At 35.0% G+C, this 17,532-nt stretch overlaps 1 protein-coding gene across 1 annotated transcript; it reads left to right on the forward strand.

Annotated features, from left to right (window-relative positions):
* Nucleotides 1-3,461: 3,461 nt before the first annotated feature.
* On the forward strand, nucleotides 3,462-17,313 carry LOC117399984 (meprin A subunit beta-like). The gene is made up of 15 exons (XM_059022107.1): nucleotides 3,462-3,540; nucleotides 3,983-4,001; nucleotides 4,126-4,176; nucleotides 4,265-4,308; nucleotides 5,052-5,130; nucleotides 8,088-8,205; nucleotides 8,554-8,732; nucleotides 9,486-9,704; nucleotides 11,105-11,257; nucleotides 12,170-12,385; nucleotides 12,999-13,472; nucleotides 13,561-13,746; nucleotides 14,292-14,466; nucleotides 15,701-15,905; nucleotides 17,068-17,313. Exons 1-15 carry the CDS (start codon nucleotides 3,481-3,483, stop codon nucleotides 17,080-17,082), a joined length of 2,193 nt encoding a protein of 730 aa, XP_058878090.1. The 5' UTR covers nucleotides 3,462-3,480; the 3' UTR covers nucleotides 17,083-17,313.
* The last annotated feature ends 219 nt before the right edge of the window (nucleotides 17,314-17,532 follow it).

The following is a 17,532-nucleotide window of genomic DNA, read 5'->3' on the forward strand; positions in this document are numbered from 1 at the left end:
GCAGGAGGTGGCTAGGTTTTTAGTGCGAGTTTGGTTCCCAGGTGTTTTGTTTTGCTTTGCTTACGTGAAGATCTGACTTGAAAAGGAAAATAACTGGAAAAGCCGAAAATACTATAAACAAACTACATAGACCAGAAACAGTGTGAATAACATTTAAAAAAACAAAAACAAACATTGGGTCATGTGGCTTTGTAAGTTGAAGTTGTAAAGTCCAAACTCCTTTAACTGATCTTATCTAAACATTACTTTTAACAGATGTCAGCAAAATACAAGATGTAAACTGATATGACATCGAAGTATGTACTTTGGAACAGGTGCAGGGTTTTAGTCGCTTTCTTGAAGCAATATACTGTAGTTAATTTCTTTCTTTTTTAATTTGTAAAAAGGTTAACAAGAAATATTTTGTCATCATTTTATTTTTTTTATTTTTTAGAATTGGTATGTTAATTAATTTACGAGTGTGTAGACCATTGTTTTTTTTTTGTTTGTTTGTTTTAAGTCCCGTTGTTTTAATGGGCAGCAGTGTGGAGTAGTGGTTAGGGCTCTGGACTCTTGACCGCAGGGTTGTGGGTTCAATCCCTGGTAGAGGACACTGCTGTTGTACCCTTGAGCAAGGTACTTTACCTAGATTGCTCCAGTAAAAACCCAACTGTATAAATGGGTAATTGTATGTAAAAAATAATGTGATATCTTGTAACAATTGTAAGTCGCCCTGGATAAGGGCGTCTGCTAAGAAATAAATAATAATAATAATAATAATGAAAGCTCTAACATTGCATACAAATGAATTAAGTTTCAGATGACCAGTGATGACCTTTCAATGCCCTTACTGTCAGGAGACAGGACTCGAAAATCCTGACCTCTTGAATCATTATAATGAAAACCATGAATCTGACAACAGGAATGTGGTAAATCTGAAGATTTTTATTATTATGTAATTAAATAAGTAATATATCTATCCAGTCCAGTTACTTGCCCACAAATGGGATTTCAACTGTTCTTGTATTTCCTTTGGAAGGTGTGTCCCATCTGTGCATCCATGCCTCATGGAGATCCGTCTTATCAAAGCAGGGACTTCATTGGACACTTAAACTTGAGACATGGGTTCTACATAGAGGATTATGTGGTGAGATGCTACTTGAGAATACTTAAGTCCTGCCTTATACAGGTCATAGACAGAACATTGTGCAGACAAAATGGAAGTTTGAATGTTAGTGCATATATATATATATATATATATATATATATATATATATATATATATATATATATATATATATATATATTTAATGTATTTCTACAGAAAAAATGGTAGCCTAGTAAAGTGTAACCTAGTACGTTTCTCTAAATGTTTTTTAAAAATACCTTGGCTATTTAATTATCTTCTCTTATTGATATGTTTCATTTCCCTTTATTCAAACATTATGCATTGCCCTATTACAGAAACAAGTGGGCGACTACTTTGTAGTGTGAGCTGACTACAGATTTACAGTAGATACGGTTACAGATGGTGTTAGTAAAATGCGTGTTAAAATTTCTGTTTAAAAAAAAAAAAAAAGGATGTGATAACTGAAATCAAGATATTTCAATCCAGTACTGGATATATCACACTTCTCTTTTGTCTTTTGTCTAGTTTTACTTCAGTTTTTTTTCTGTGTGAGATATGGATGTGAATTCAGACCTCATTGTATTTTTCTGTTTTTCAGGATACAACACAAAATGATGCAATTTGTGATTGTAAAACAAATCATTTTTTTATGTAAAAAAAAAAAATGGAAAAGGAGGATGTTGCTGGTAAGTTAAAATGCGGACATGAAAGGGTACTAGGCCAATTAGTATGTAGCAACAGGACGTTATGATGTTTGCTTATCACTGTGCATCCTTTTCATCACGCCAAAAAATCTTTACAGAAAATACAGAATTAACAGCCCTCCAGTAACCCGCATACAGTATTACAATATTTACCGTACAAACATACTATTGTCATTGTTGTGTTGAACAATAAAATGCTTTGATTGCCAACATGCAGTTTTTGTAGTTAATTGTAGTGTCACCAGTTTGGTACTTGTCCCATGTGGGTGGTATAACGAGGGAGTACTGTACTTTCATTTCTGAAATGCTTGCTGACTTGATTTAGGGTCATATTATTTAATGAATGTTTTTATATAGTCTGTTTTGAAAGATTAAATTACTTTTGATAATAATGAAATGGAATTCAAGATTTGTAAATAAGGCCCTTGAACGATTTTATAAATAAGTAATTTATAAATAAGTCTTTGAAGTTATAAATTACTTCCTAAAAAATAAGGTTAAATATTGTATAATACCAATGGTTTGTTTGAGTAAACTGGTTTTATACGGCAGATCTGGCCTCTTCACTCCAGGTTCTAATTTATTTTATAATTATTCCATTATACGGTATCTATTAAACCTGGGTGGAAAAGACCATGACTGAAATTACCCACCGCTGGTCTACTAAAAACGCTGTCAAAATGATTTATATACCAACATAATCAGTGAGATCTGGAAACAAATCAATGCAAAATGTAAGATTATTATGTTGTATACCATCCATTTAATATAGTACATATGTGTAAAAAGTTGGAGAAGTAAAGAGGATAAGACATATTCCCCTGCATATGATTTGGGAAGGTGATCTGTTCTTACTGGAGAGAAAAACCTGTGTTAAAAAAATGAATATTCCACTTGACCAATTCATGTTTTACTTGGTACAAGAAAAACCTGGCCTATGAAATCAAAAAGAAATCTGTGTGGTACAGTATTTAGGCCTCCTCTATTGCAGTCATAGTCAACTACATTTAAAGTATCAATTGAGTAGCAGCCAGCGATTTCCGTTTTCAGTTAAATCCTACATTTTAGATCTAAGCTGTAACAGCCCACTAATTACAAAACACTAATGAAGTAAAAAAAAAAAAAAAAAAGTATATTTTACTTTCTGTGAAAACATATTGTAATACTGTATTCAAGCTGAAAGCAGCTTAACACAGGATTATTGCAGAATGTAATGTTTAATTTGATAATGTTTAATTTAGTAACACTTGTGTTTTTTTGTGTGTGCTAAGTATATTCTAAAACAATGAAGATAAGCTCTAAGATGTCGGTAAAATCGGAATTATGTTTAATTTTTAAGCACTTGGTTTTACGATGACAAACAGCCAGTAATGCTTACTGTTTCACAAAAATAATAATTCTGGTGTTGTAGCTTGAAAAATAAATATGTAAGACTAATTACATAGCTGAATTTATTAAGGCAGGCAGAAGGCATAGAAATTCCACCTGTGCATGGAAAGTAAGGAGATTTGTAATCAGTGTTTTTACCAAGGTTTGTATCTCACACCTGTAACAAAATCATTGTATCAGCATGTTGTAGTAGGACAAAGTTTGATGTTTATGACACTTGCAAGGGTTGTCTCCAATCCCAAAGTACTAAATCACTTGAAAGTGATCAGCCTCAAGAGAATGGCTTCTTTTTCAGTACTTCTGCTTCTGGCTTTGTTTTTCAAACAAACCCTGTGCCTGGTAAGCTAATCCCTTATCTACCTGTGCAGTATTAAAAACATCTATATAATGATTCCATTTTCTTGTGGATCACACAATTAACTATTGAAAAAGTATTTGTTTTGAAGGAGGTGTTTTAATAAATTATAAAATGCATACTATTATTCGTAAACTGCAAGACTGTGAAGATTTTTTTTGAGGAATTTTATTAGAATGTAAAGTCTGTGTACAGCTTTAAAGTTTAGATTGATTTTTTTCTCATTGCACATTTATGATTATTTGTTTTATTTGTAATACAGTTTTGTTTTTGTTGTGGAGTCTTGAATTTTGTTTTATTTTATTCTTTAATTTATGATCTCCTAAATTCCCCACAACACCAAACCATATCATTGAGCTAACTATATATACTGGGAACTTTTAATAATGGCTGTATTTGTTTTGTTTTTTTTCTCTCTTTTTTTAGCCAACATCCAGGGTTATTGGTAAGTGTAATTATAACCAATAATTAAACTGTTGTAATGGATTGAAGTATACTGTGTTTCTACCTATCAGTTTTTCAAGACTATCGTACTACACTGTATTAAACATCATCTTGCTTCTTGATAGAAATCGATGTTGATGGTGGACGGGATCAAGACATTTTTGACATAAATGAAGGTAATGTTTAAAAAGATTCAAAGGTGAAATACAGTAGATCAGATATATTCCCATTAGATTCCAACATCTTGTTCTTTATTTTTTTCAGCATTAGGACTGGATCTTGTAGAGGGTGATATTCTTATTGACCACGTGAGTTTATACTCTGCTGTGAAATTTCAGTTTCAAAGGAATTCATAATCATTGTAAACATCAAAGTATGACATTGCCGCCCAGTTTTATGCTATTAAAACAAAAATATGAGACGACTTGTAGGGGGTGTGTCATTTAACGTACATGCAGTACTGTATATAAACACATTCATTCAACGTTATCCTGTATGACTGGCATCAGGTAACCCAGATCTTTTTTTATAGATGCCTTCACTGCTATATAGCAGGCTTGAGGATTTAAGATAAAACAAATGTATATATTAAAAAAAAAACAATAACACAGTATATAAAGAAAATATCAAATGGCCAGTTAACCATACAATAGTACATCAAACACAACTGTATATAGGGCATATAGAGTCAAACATTCAATATATATATATATATATATATATATATATATATATATATATATATATAAAGTATATACAGTGTATATATATATATATATATATATATATATATATATATATATATATATATATATAATCAACATTGTATTTGCTTATTTTTATTAAGTAATTGAGATAACCTAAATGTAGGGACCCTTAAACATGGAAACATGAAAAAAGATTCTAAAAATGAATTGTACTCGAAAAAGGATATGTTTACATTTCAAGCTTCCTATATTAGACATGAATAGCATATACTTACTTTTTTGGAGCATTTATAGCATTCAGTCTAGGGGAGGTTTGTTTATCCATGTAACCTCTATTTCTTCAGACACAGGAGAGAAACTCTATTTTAGGTGATGAGTACCGGTGGCCAACAACTATTCCATACTATCTGGAAGACACCCTAGGTAAGAACACTGTCTTAATTACAGTGTAATATTGTCCTTTGTGTTAATCGTATACTTAAAATGTTTCAATAGGGTCATGTGACTGGGTGCCCACCCCTTGAGTGGATTCTATTTATGTATGTATTCATTTGTTGTTGTTATTATTATGAGGCTTCCATGTCCACAGGGCTGGGAAGCCTATTGTTATTGCTGGGATTCTTCTTCTTCTTCTTTCCACCAAAAGTTGCTCGATAACGGACAGAATTCGGTACAATGGTAGATGCTCATGGGAAGTTGGTAAATGTTAATTGAACATATGTCGAAGATCACATTGTTTGGCCGCCATATTGGATTAAAAAAATTGAAAACATTTTGCCTGAATGTAAAAATGTGGCTTTCAAAAACCACTTATTGCAGAGTGCTGCAAGTTGGTAAACTTGTTTAGGGATAGTCCAAGATTAACAGGTGTTCGTAAGAAGCTGATAGGTTGTGTGGTATGGCGGCCATGCTGCATGACGTCAAAATTGCACGGTACAGACGTCATAATCACAAACTACAAAGATCTTCTCCCAAACTGCTAGTCCAATTGAACCAAAAATTGGCACACATGACCCTAGTATGGTTGTCTTTAAGATTTGGTCATGGGATGTTGCTACAATAAAAAAAACATGGCGGCCACATTGGATGACATCATCAACATACAAAACTGGCTTACAAAAACCTTTGTCTCTGAAATCACTAGTCCGATTGAACCAAAAATTGGCACATATGATCCTAGTGTGGTTGTCTTTAAACAATGTTCAAGGGAAGTTGCTACAATAAAAAACATGGTGGCCACGTTGGATGACATCATCAACATACATACCCGAGGTGGTGTTGGCTCCAGCAGTAGCCTTTACGCCACTGGAAAGTCTGGGGACAGAGCCCCAGAAAAGGAAGCCATCAGCTACCGAGCACGTGGTTTATGTTTAACTGCTTTTTTTGTTTAACTAAATAAACAAGATCTCACCAAACACGCCACTCAAGTCCACCTGATCACAGAACATAAAGAGCATTGTAAACTGTAATGTACACTTTCTGGGTTTATGCAATAAATAAGATAAACTGGTTTCTGACTCCATGACAGTTAACTGTTTATATATATATATATATATATATATATATATATATATATATATATATATATATATATATATATAGTACTGTGCAAAAGTTTTAGGCAGGTGTGAAAAAATGCTGTAAAGTAAGAATGCTTTCAAAAATAGACATGTTAATAGTTTATATTTATCAATTAACAAAATGCAAAGTGAGTGACCGGAAGAAAAATCTACATCAAATCAATATTTGGTGTGACCACCCTTTGCCTTCAAAACAGCATCAATTCTTCTAGGTACACTTGCACACAGTTTTTGAAGGAACTCGGCAGGTAGGTTGGCCCAAACATCTTGGAGAACTAACCACAGTTCTTCTGTGGATTTAGGCAGCCTCAGTTGCTTCTCTCTCTTCATGTAATCCCAGATAGACTCGATGATGTTGAGATCAGGGCTCTGTGGGGGCCATACCATCACTTCCAGGACTCCTTGTTCTTCTTTACGCTGAAGATAGTTCTTAATGACTTTCGCTGTATGTTTGGGGTCGTTGTCATGCTGCAGAATAAATTTGGGGCCAATCAGATGCCTCCCTGATGGTATTGCATGATGGATAAGTATCTGCCTGTACTTCTCAGCATTGAGGAGACCATTAATTCTGACCAAATCCCCAACTCCATTTGCAGAAATGCAGCCCCAAACTTGCAAGGAACCTCCACCATGCTTCACTGTTGCCTGCAGACACTCATTCGTGTACCGCTCTCCAGCCCTTCGGCGAACAAACTGCCTTTTGCTACAGCCAAATATTTCAAATTTTGACTCATCAGTCCAGAGCACCTGCTGCCATTTTTCTGCACCCCAGTTCCTGTGTTTTCGTGCATAGTTGAGTCGCTTGGCCTTGTTTCCACGTCGGAGGTATGGCTTTTTGGCCGCAAGTCTTCCATGAAGGCCACTTCTGACCAGACTTCTCCGGACAGTAGATGGGTGTACCAGGGTCCCACTGTTTTCTGCCAATTCTGAGCTGATGGCACTGCTGGACATCTTCCGATTGCGAAGGGAAGTAAGCATGATGTGTCTTTCATCTGCTGCAGTAAGTTTCCTTGGCCGACCACTGCGTCTACGGTCCTCAACGTTGCCCGTTTCTTTGTGCTTCTTCAAAAGAGCTTGGACAGCACATCTGGAAACCCCTGTCTGCCTTGAAATTTCTGCCTGGGAGAGACCTTGTTGATGCAGTATAACTACCTTGTGTCTTGTTGCTGTGCTCATTCTTGCCATGGTGTATGACTTTTGACAGTAAACTGTCTTCAGCAACCTCACCTTGTTAGCTGAGTTTGGCTGTTCCTCACCCAGTTTTATTCCTCATACACAGCTGTTTCTGTTTCAGTTAATGATTGTGTTTCAACCTACATATTGAATTGATGATCATTAGCACCTGTTTGGTATAATTGTTTAATCATACACCTGACTATATGCCTACAAAATCCCTGACTTTGTGCAAGTGTACCTAGAAGAATTGATGCTGTTTTGAAGGCAAAGGGTGGTCACACCAAATATAGATTTGATATAGATTTATCTTCTATTCACTCACTTTGCATTTTGTTAACTGATAAATATAAACTATTAACATGTCAATTTTTGAAAGCATTCTTACTTTACAGCATTTTTTCACACCTGCCTAAAACTTTTGCACAGTACTGTATATATATATATATATGATTACCCAATTTTCAAATGCATGTAAACTGCTTCTTTTCTGAGACATGTCCTACATACACAGCAGATGTAAATGCTATCATATTGATAATGTATTCAGTATGCTGATAAGTCATTTGTAAGTGAGGAGGTGTGGGGAAAACAATCTGAACATGTCCTCTTATGAATCTTTTAAAGATATTAATGCAAAAGGAGTTATCTTGAAGGCCTTTGAACAATATCGGCTTAAAACGTGCATTGACTATAAACCCTGGGAGGGGGAACCAAATTACATTGCAGTCTTTAAAGGCAATGGGTAAGAACCTCTGAAAGTTTTTCAAGTTTCCAACGTGGTTTATCATACTGATATTTTTTTTTAAGAATTTACATACATTTTGGTTGCCCTTTTCTTGTAGAAACAGAATTAAAATACAGCATTTTAAATTAATAACACTGTGAGTGGCACATATTACAGTAGTCAGAGGTCTAGATAAAATCTAACTTAGGTGGCATGTGTGTTCTGAGAAGCTGCCAGTTTTTGGTTTCCAGTACTCAAAAGCACTCATTTGGATGCTGCATATAATTATAATTTTTAAAAATATATGCTCAGAAAACTTTGTATTAGTTTGTATTTTTAAAAAAATAATGTTTTGTCTTTTATTAGGTGCTTTTCTTCGGTGGGAAACCGTCGTGTTGGAAAACAAAGCTTATCAATTGGAAATGGATGTGACCGAATAGCCACTATTGAACATGAATTTCTCCACGCACTTGGATTCTGGCATGAGCAGTCAAGAGCTGACCGAGATGACTATGTAACAATTATGTGGGATCGAATTTCAGAGGGTATTGAGTTTTTTAAGGTTTACCAAATGGGATATCTTGAAAGGGAAACTTCACATACATCATATGACTGCACAGGGAAGGCATATACAGTACCTTGAGGCACAGACCTTTCAACTCTGCCAGCCTACCCTACTCTGCAGTTTTATAGACAGAGCAGGTGGTGATGATGAAAGGTAACATAGTACTTAGCAGATTTAGAGAATGTAGGGCAAAAAAAGCAAATAAAAGGCTATTTGAAGCAACTTTATCTTTTATAATTTGTATTAGTTTCTGCACAACAAATATTGTACAAGCTAAATTATACTAGGAACAAACAGCATTTCCAAACCCTTTCGCTATGCTGACAACATTTTACATGAAATCCGTAGATTTTTTAAAAATATCAAAAATCTATTCTTAATCCTTGCCAAACAAATTAATTTGTTGGAAGAATGCTACGAATGTCATTTCCCACCACTTGTACTACGTTTGGAGAACACGTCTATTTAGTCTTCAGAATATAAACTAGAATGTACTTGTGTGTGATTTAAAAAAAAAAAGTCCATCAAGGCCACATCTTGTGCTGCAACAGGTGACAGGTTGCATTTTAATTTACACAGAAACATGCTTCAGTGTGACATTCAGAAATTTAGATTGAGGCATTCTCAGAAAACACACAAGGGGTGTGTGAGATGTAATTCACTAGTGCTTTAACCCTAAGTCCACCCCCAGGAAAGATGCTGATTTAATATATCCCTTCTTTGTCTGCTACAGGTAAAGAGCACAACTTTAATAAGTACAGCGACAAAGTGTCCAGCTCCTTGAATGTACCTTATGACTACAACTCGATGATGCACTACAGCAAAACTGCATTTAAGAATGGAACAGAGTCAACAATAGTCACCAGAATACCGGAGTTCATCGACGTGATTGGCCAACGCATGGAGTTCAGTGACAGTGACCTTCTGAAGGTCAACAGATTGTACAACTGCTGTACGTTTTTAATTACATGTTTTGCAAATCCAATACTTGTTGGTTTTTTTAAATAGAAGGACAATCATTTGAAACATGTCAATGTGCATCAAAATGCAAAAAAACAAGATAATAAAAAAAACCTTTAGACCAGGGGTCTCCAACCCTGGTCCTGGAGAGCCCCTATCCAGCAGGTTTTATAGATGTCTTTACAATGAACCAATGATTGGTTTAATTAGTCAAGATTAACTGGTGTTCCAGATCTTAAGCCACTGATGATGTAATGTTTACATCATCAGTGGCTAAAGATCTGGAACACCTGTTAATCTTGACTAATTAAACCAATAACTGGTTCAATTAAGTATCTGAGAGATTGGTTGAAACAAAAACTAGCAGCCACAGTAGCTCTCCAGGACCAGGGTTGAAGACCCCTGCTTTAGACGGTGTTATAATGAAACCTAATGAAATACTGATAAGCTACTGTTATAATGTCTATTACGAAATATAATTAGGAACATATTTTAAGATAATGTAATTACTGATGCTAATCTGTTAATTCCAGACTTTAACTTTGTTTTGCATTTTATATTTGCGAAATACACTTCAAAGTACAGCTAGATAAAGTTTATTTTTCATCTACATTTTCATTACGTTGAATGTCTAGGGCTCTTTGTTTTCGTTTTTATTTTTATTTTATTTTTAATCACGTGATGTCTCTTTTTTTTTGAGTTGACTCAATTAAACTCTTGGAGAAGTGTTGACTGTGAAACAAGTTCACTTTAGTTTTTCCTCCCATAACTTGATTGAGACTATGATTCTGTTTCATTGATATTGCAAAAAAAAAAAAAAGGCAGGTCCTTATTTTTAATTAAAGCCGAACAAACAGGTTATATAACATTGTTGCAACAAGTCATTAAGATTTAAAATAGAGGGAAAGCAATATAACTGAACTCGCTTTTTGTGTTCAGTTTGAATTAAAAATAAGGAGTTGCTTTTTTTTTTTTTTTTTTTTACATTATCAATGAAACTGAATCATCGTCTCATTCAAGTTATGGGAGAAATAACAAAAGTGATCTTGCTTCACAATCAAGATATCAAACAGGTAATGATTTTAATGTCAGAAAAGTGTTCTGTATATTTGACGTTTTTTTACATGTGGCAGACAATACTGTAAAAAGTGTCTGTTCTGGTACAGATTGATAAATAGCAATAAAGTCTAGATTAGAAATGAGTTTGGCATGGTTACTGAGAACATATCGATGACTGTTGCATGACACAGTATATGTGCATAGAAGATACTGTTTTTTAATTAACCATTAACTTTTATTAAAGAAGGTCAGCACCTTTATTATTCAAGTGACTGCTTCATCTAAAATAAATAATGTGTTGGTTTCAAACATGTATTGTTTGTTTTGTTTTAGCATCTTCGCTAACTTTTATGGAACACTGCAGTTTTGAGCTGGAAAATATCTGTGGTATGATCCAAGGATCAGGTGGTAATGCTAACTGGCAACATGTGATGCAAGTCAATGGTGGACCTATGATCGATTACACAACCATGGGGAAGTGTGAAGGTAAAGAGTTTCTGACTGTAACCTGTCCATGTTTTCTCAGTTTATCCTTATTCTCCACATGAAGAAAATGGACAACTGAAGATATAAGAACATATCTGACATTTGAAACTACAATGTAGCTAAAAAAAATAATTACAGACATTTTCACACCATGCATAATTATGATAGTAAGATTTATAAAAGTATTTTGCTGGCTTGAGACACTTTAATTACTGTTTTATTACAGAGAGGAAAGTCTTCTAAAAAATTCTCAACTTGAAATCTTGGGAAATCCATGTATTCTGTTTTTCTCCCTTTGTCTGACAATTTGCTTTTTGTTATATTTGACCGCTGTACTGAGATGGAGAGGGAAGGGAGTCTGCATGTCCTGCACCTCACCCTGGATATCAGAATGTCCCGGATCTTTTGTAATATTTTTATGACAGTAATTGCAGGTGTCAACAAACAATCATCATATCAGTTAATGAAAGTTATAGTTCAAGTCACACTTTATAGGTAAACCATTTGTAGAATATGAATAAGACAGTTTTGATCTTGTAGTTCAAGGCACATTTTTCAGTGAGAGCTTATTAGTTTTTTTTTTCACTTTTTTTAAGGGGAACACTAATAATAAAAAACTGTTTTTAAAATCTTGTGAAGGAGACCCTCCTAAATCTATTAACCAGTACAGAGAAAGACTAATTCATGACATCCCTTACAAAGGTTTGTCACAGTATTTTTGCAGTTTTCCCATGTTTTTCACGTGGCTATACTATGCATTTACCATAGTTTACCCTGGTTTTTCATATACTTTACCTTACCTCGCTGGATTGTACAATGCTTACCTGTGCTTTACCATGTTTCCACTGTGCTTTATTACACTTGGCTATGTTTTTACTATGGATGTTAAAGAGACGTCCTATCTTGTTGCAGGTACAGGGTACTTCATGCACTTCAGTACCGCTACAGGGATGGCAGGACACAAAGCATATTTGGAAAGCAGAATTTTGTATCCAAAACGAGGTTTCCAGTGTTTGCAGTTCTTCTACTACAACAGCGGAAATCCAAACGATGAACTTAATATCTGGGTTAGAGAGTATGATGAAATGAATCCTGAGGGTAAATTAAGGCACATGGGAGGTATAAAAGGTATGTGATTTAGACAGGGAAGTATACAAGGTATGTGATTTAGACAGGGAGGTATACAAGATATGTGATTTAGACAGAGAGGTATACAAGGTATGTGATTTAGACAGAGAGGTATGCAAGGTATGTGATTTTGACAGGGAGGTATACAAGGTATGTGATTTAGACAGAGAGGTATACAAGGTATGTGATTTAGACAGAGAGGTATACAAGGTATGTGATTTAGACATTTTTGGTAAAAAAAAATAAAATATCTGAAAGTTGCTTTTCATTGATTGCATTTGGGTTTATTTTAGTGCCTGAAAGCAATGAGCTACCTTTAAGCAATGTGATAATGGGAGCAGGAGGCTTGTATTTGCTTGAATAGGCTATAGCTAAACCAGCCTATTCTTTTCATTTTGCCACACATATGTTAAAGGCATTTTATGAATACAAGTTGAAGTTTGGTGAAACCCCTTTTAGTCAGACATGCTTAACTCCAGTTTGCACATGTGTAACTCTCAGACACTTCTAAACAGCCTGTCAATAAACATCCTTTATGAATACGGCCCAATGGTTCATTGGACTCAGTTTATTGTACTCAACAATAGCATAATGTGATTTTTTTTTCCTTTAGGGGAGCCTCAGGACTATTGGCAGTTTCATCATTTAAGTCTCAATGTCTCCAAGAAGTTCCGGGTGGTATTTCAAGGAATTAAAGGAGCCGGTGTTTCCAATGGGGGCTTCTCAATTGATGACATCAACCTCTCTGAGACAAAGTGTCCCTCTCATATTTGGCACATAAAAAATTTTACACATCTTTTAGCAACTAGTCCTTCTGGAGCAGGTGGCAGGATTTATAGTCCTAGGTTCCACTCCAGTGAGGGATATGCTTTTCAGATTGGTTTATACGTGAATGGTGACGACAATAATCCAGGTGAACTGGCAATATACTTTCACCTGGCATCCGGATTGAAGGATGACCGCTTGCAATGGCCATGTCCCTGGAAGCAAATCACAGGGCTGCTCTTAGACCAAAACCCGGACATTCGTCGGCAAATGTCAAATCAAAGAAGTGTAACTACGGACCCCACATTGTTTGAAACAGAGGGTTGGTCACCTCATTTTATTATTTAGGTCAGTCCACCATAATGCAGTAACAAATTGAAAACCTCATTAATGTTTATTTTTAATTTTAGCGGATGGCAGCAAAACATATTTTTGGGATGATCCCCAGAAAGTAGGAACCCTTGTTCAGGATCCGGATGGCACGTCATATCACAGAGGGCCAGGAAAAGGCACAAGTGTCTTTCTAACTCATGACAGACTGAGGAGCAGAAACTTCATTAAAGGAGATGATGTCATTTTTCTCTTAACAATGGAAGGTATATATTTTTTAAAGAATATATATATATATATATATAATTATTCCCAGCAATTTTTATTTGGAATTGTTTTGTTTCAGCCAGCAGCCAACAATCTGGTGATTTTATTTCAATTAGACATTATGTAGCACTCAAAACACCTTCATAAAGGCTATATTATTTTGTATAAATATGTGCATAATCCTTCATAACCCCTTTTGTCAAACGTGTTGTCATACAAGTTTTACTATAAAGCTACTTTTAATAGAATTGTTAATAGCTAAAAGTCACAGATATGTGCTTGGAATGCTGACGTTTCTATTACAGAACATTTGGCTTAACAAATGTTTTAAATACTTGTATGCATGTTATGTCTATATTCTATTCAAATAAAGGATTATCGCAATGTCATCAAAGTATTTTAATCAGCATTTATTTTCCTGTAGCTTTCAGCGAAGTCCCTTACTGTTAAGGATACTTCTTTGATTTCCTCATTCCAGAAAGTTAAGTGAGACTGTAACCTGAAGGGGATGGCTTCACCTTTTAAACTCGTTTTTGTTTTATAGATATTTCAAGACTTACTGCTACTCAGCCACTTCCACCTACCACAACTGTGCCAAATACAACTCCACCAAATACAACTCCACCAAATACAACTCCACCCGCAAGTGAACTATGCAAGACCTTTGGTTGTGAGAATGATGGGGTTTGTGTGGTGGAGAAGGGGAAACCTGTTTGTAGGTAAGATTATTTTTTTTTACATTTTTTAATGAACTTTGTTAAAGCTGTCAGCCTATAATAGTTGTATGTACAAAAGCCATACCATAAAAAAATTAAAATCTGCTTACATTCTAGGATTAGTGATTGTAAACTACAGGATTGATTGCATTTTCAATATTTCATGCCAAAAGGATGAAGGTGGCTTTAAAATTTTACATTTTATTTATACTGTTCGCTTATTGAAAAATTTAAAATAAGGTGTGAGACAAAATAAGATTTAAAACCACAAAAACGTTCATGTACTGTAGTTTAAAACAAGTGATTGATCCAATCACACAAGACAAAAGCATTTGGCTGCAAATATGGATCTGAATCCAGTTGATTTTTCAATTCATTTGATTTGCTTTTAAATAAAAATGCTCACATTTGTCATAGTTTTAAAGATGTATTTTAAACAGTTACTGTAAAATATTATTCTAAAGTATTTGTAAACACCCTTTTTAATGCAGTGCGAGTTTATTTAATACTGTAGCATGGTTCTCATGGTGCGTGACATCCAAAATAATAGTCCTGCCTTAATTACCATAAAATGACACCCACTGGCACAGCACTGAAGTTTGTTGGACACGGTGAAAGCTGAGGTGGACGTGTGTGTTTGGAAAAGCTGCAATATTGAGTAGCTTTCAGTGTGTGGTACAAAGCATCAAATCACACAATTCCTGAAAGGGTGCCGCAAAATGGGAGGAAAGATATAAAGCGGGTATATTTTTACCTTTTGCAAGGGTACAATATTAAGTTACAATATTCATGTATCAGACCCACTTAAATAGGCTATAGTTGTGTTTGGTGTACTTTGGTAATATGTAATGCCAATTTTATATTTAGTTGATATGTTGTTATTTATTTATTTATTTTTTAAACTCGAATCTTGAAGCACACTATATAAGTGCAACTTTATATAACCCGCTCTGCGGGTTCTACGTCTGAATTATTGCGATTTATACCAGGTTAAATGACAGACCCTTACAAGGCTCTGCATAAGAGAACCTGCAAAACACAATGGGTGGCATCTTCATTTTTTTTAAATTACCAAGCAATAGCAGCGGAATTACAAATTTGTTGAGTTTAATACCAACATGTATTCCTTAGCTAAGGCGACACACAGAACTTTCATTTAATAAGCTCGGGGTGAATTGTTTGAGATTAAGGATCTTTACCTAGATTGAACCGTGAAATTGTAATGCATTTTTTGCAGATGTGCAGTGGGTAAAGACTGGTGGTTTATGGGAGAGAAATGTCAGAAAAAAGGAAAATCAGAGGACACTGTCATAGCAGCAGTTTCTGCATCTGTTGCTGTCTTTGCTGCAATGTTATTAGTCACAGTTACTAGTGTATACTGTGTGAAGAAGAAATTACTAAAGAAAATGGAGAGACAAACCCCAGGAATCGTAATGGGTAATGTAAGTATTATCAAAATGCCTTTATTTATTTTTTTATTTACGAATAAAACACACTCACAAAGACAGTTTGACGTCTCTATCATCATGTTGCTAAATCAAACTTGTTTTACCACCTAAACTGACACTGTATACTGCTGCTCTTTGTCAGATGTTTTTTTCAATTTTCTTATCAGCAGTGTCCCACAATCGGATCCTGATCGATGAATCCTGGGTGGCTACATTATTTCATAGTTTGCCCTTTTGTGTACAGCTTAATCAGAATGCTTATCTCTTTGGAGTTCCAGTTGGTATACATTCCATACAAAGTTTCAGTTCAGTCAGACAAGCCCTATCCCTTGTTGAATCTTTCTTGATTCTCTGGATACTCCAGGTACTTCCTGTAGCAACCAGAGGATGTGAACGTCACCTGCCAGCTCTGCTGTGGCGCAGTGAATACATAAGAAAGGAGATCACACCATTGATTAATGTTTTCCATAAGAAAAGTATAATAATCTGGGGAAAACACATGGTAGCACTGCCCATATGAGTTTCTAAGGGGCACCACTATCACATTACTGTACATCACCCAGCAAAGATACAAGGAGCTGCACAAAGAGCTCAGGCTGCAACAGATGCACAATCTTGACCCCAGAGCACAGAATACATGAGAAAGGGACTGGGATGTTCCAAGTATTTGTAGGCCATCCAGACCACAAAAGGATCCATACTGGTAACACATTGAACCCATATATCAATGACTAGGACACACTTTAACAAATGCACCCCTACAATCCATTTTCCATTGCTCTCATCTTGAAATAACCAGAACCCATACTCTCAAATACAGTACATTCCCCATAACACTGGTTTACTTTATACAGTAAGTCATCCACTACAGGGGTGGCACATTTGTTGCTTGTTTTATATCACTGGGACATCTTATATCTTGATAAATGTATGTCTACTTGTGAGGAATTCCGTATAAATTGAAACAATATAATTGGCTCCATAATGCCCTCTCCATATGATTAAGCAAGATGTAGTACATGTAATTGGCACTTAACACTTTTTTTTCATTTTGTGGTTGGTTTCATATACCCCTATTACAACTGTTTTTTGTTCACAATTTGTAAAGTTCTGGATCTCATATTAAAAACAAATCAATTCTTGTTTTACTTTCCAGACCAATGCATTTTGAAGACGACATTTGCTGCATTTGAAATAGACAAAAAAAGGTTTAGATTTTTACAGTCCGGCAAACACAAGTGATGAAATCTGCACATTTTGATGAGGATTCCAGGTTTATCTAGATCTTAGTTTTAGACTAGATTATGAAATGGTTAAATGAAAATGAATGGTTAAAATGATTTATACTGGATTTTTGAAACCAATGTCTTTTTAATAAAAATGTATTAAACTTGTTGAAACATACAAAGAGAATCTGAATTTCATTAAGTGTGCACATTAAGAAAAGCCCAGATCAGCGAGATATACAGTACTTTTTCTACACAGTACAAAGTCTTGGCAGATCGCTTGGGCAACACTTTGAGACTACCTGTTCTTTTTTATTATTATTTACAGCCAAAACTAGAATTATATATTTTTTTAGATTCCACAAAACCCTCTTCACATCCCCACATGAAAAGCA

This window comes from Acipenser ruthenus, chromosome 4 (assembly GCF_902713425.1).
Source record: "Acipenser ruthenus chromosome 4, fAciRut3.2 maternal haplotype, whole genome shotgun sequence".
NCBI lineage: Eukaryota > Metazoa > Chordata > Actinopteri > Acipenseriformes > Acipenseridae > Acipenser > Acipenser ruthenus.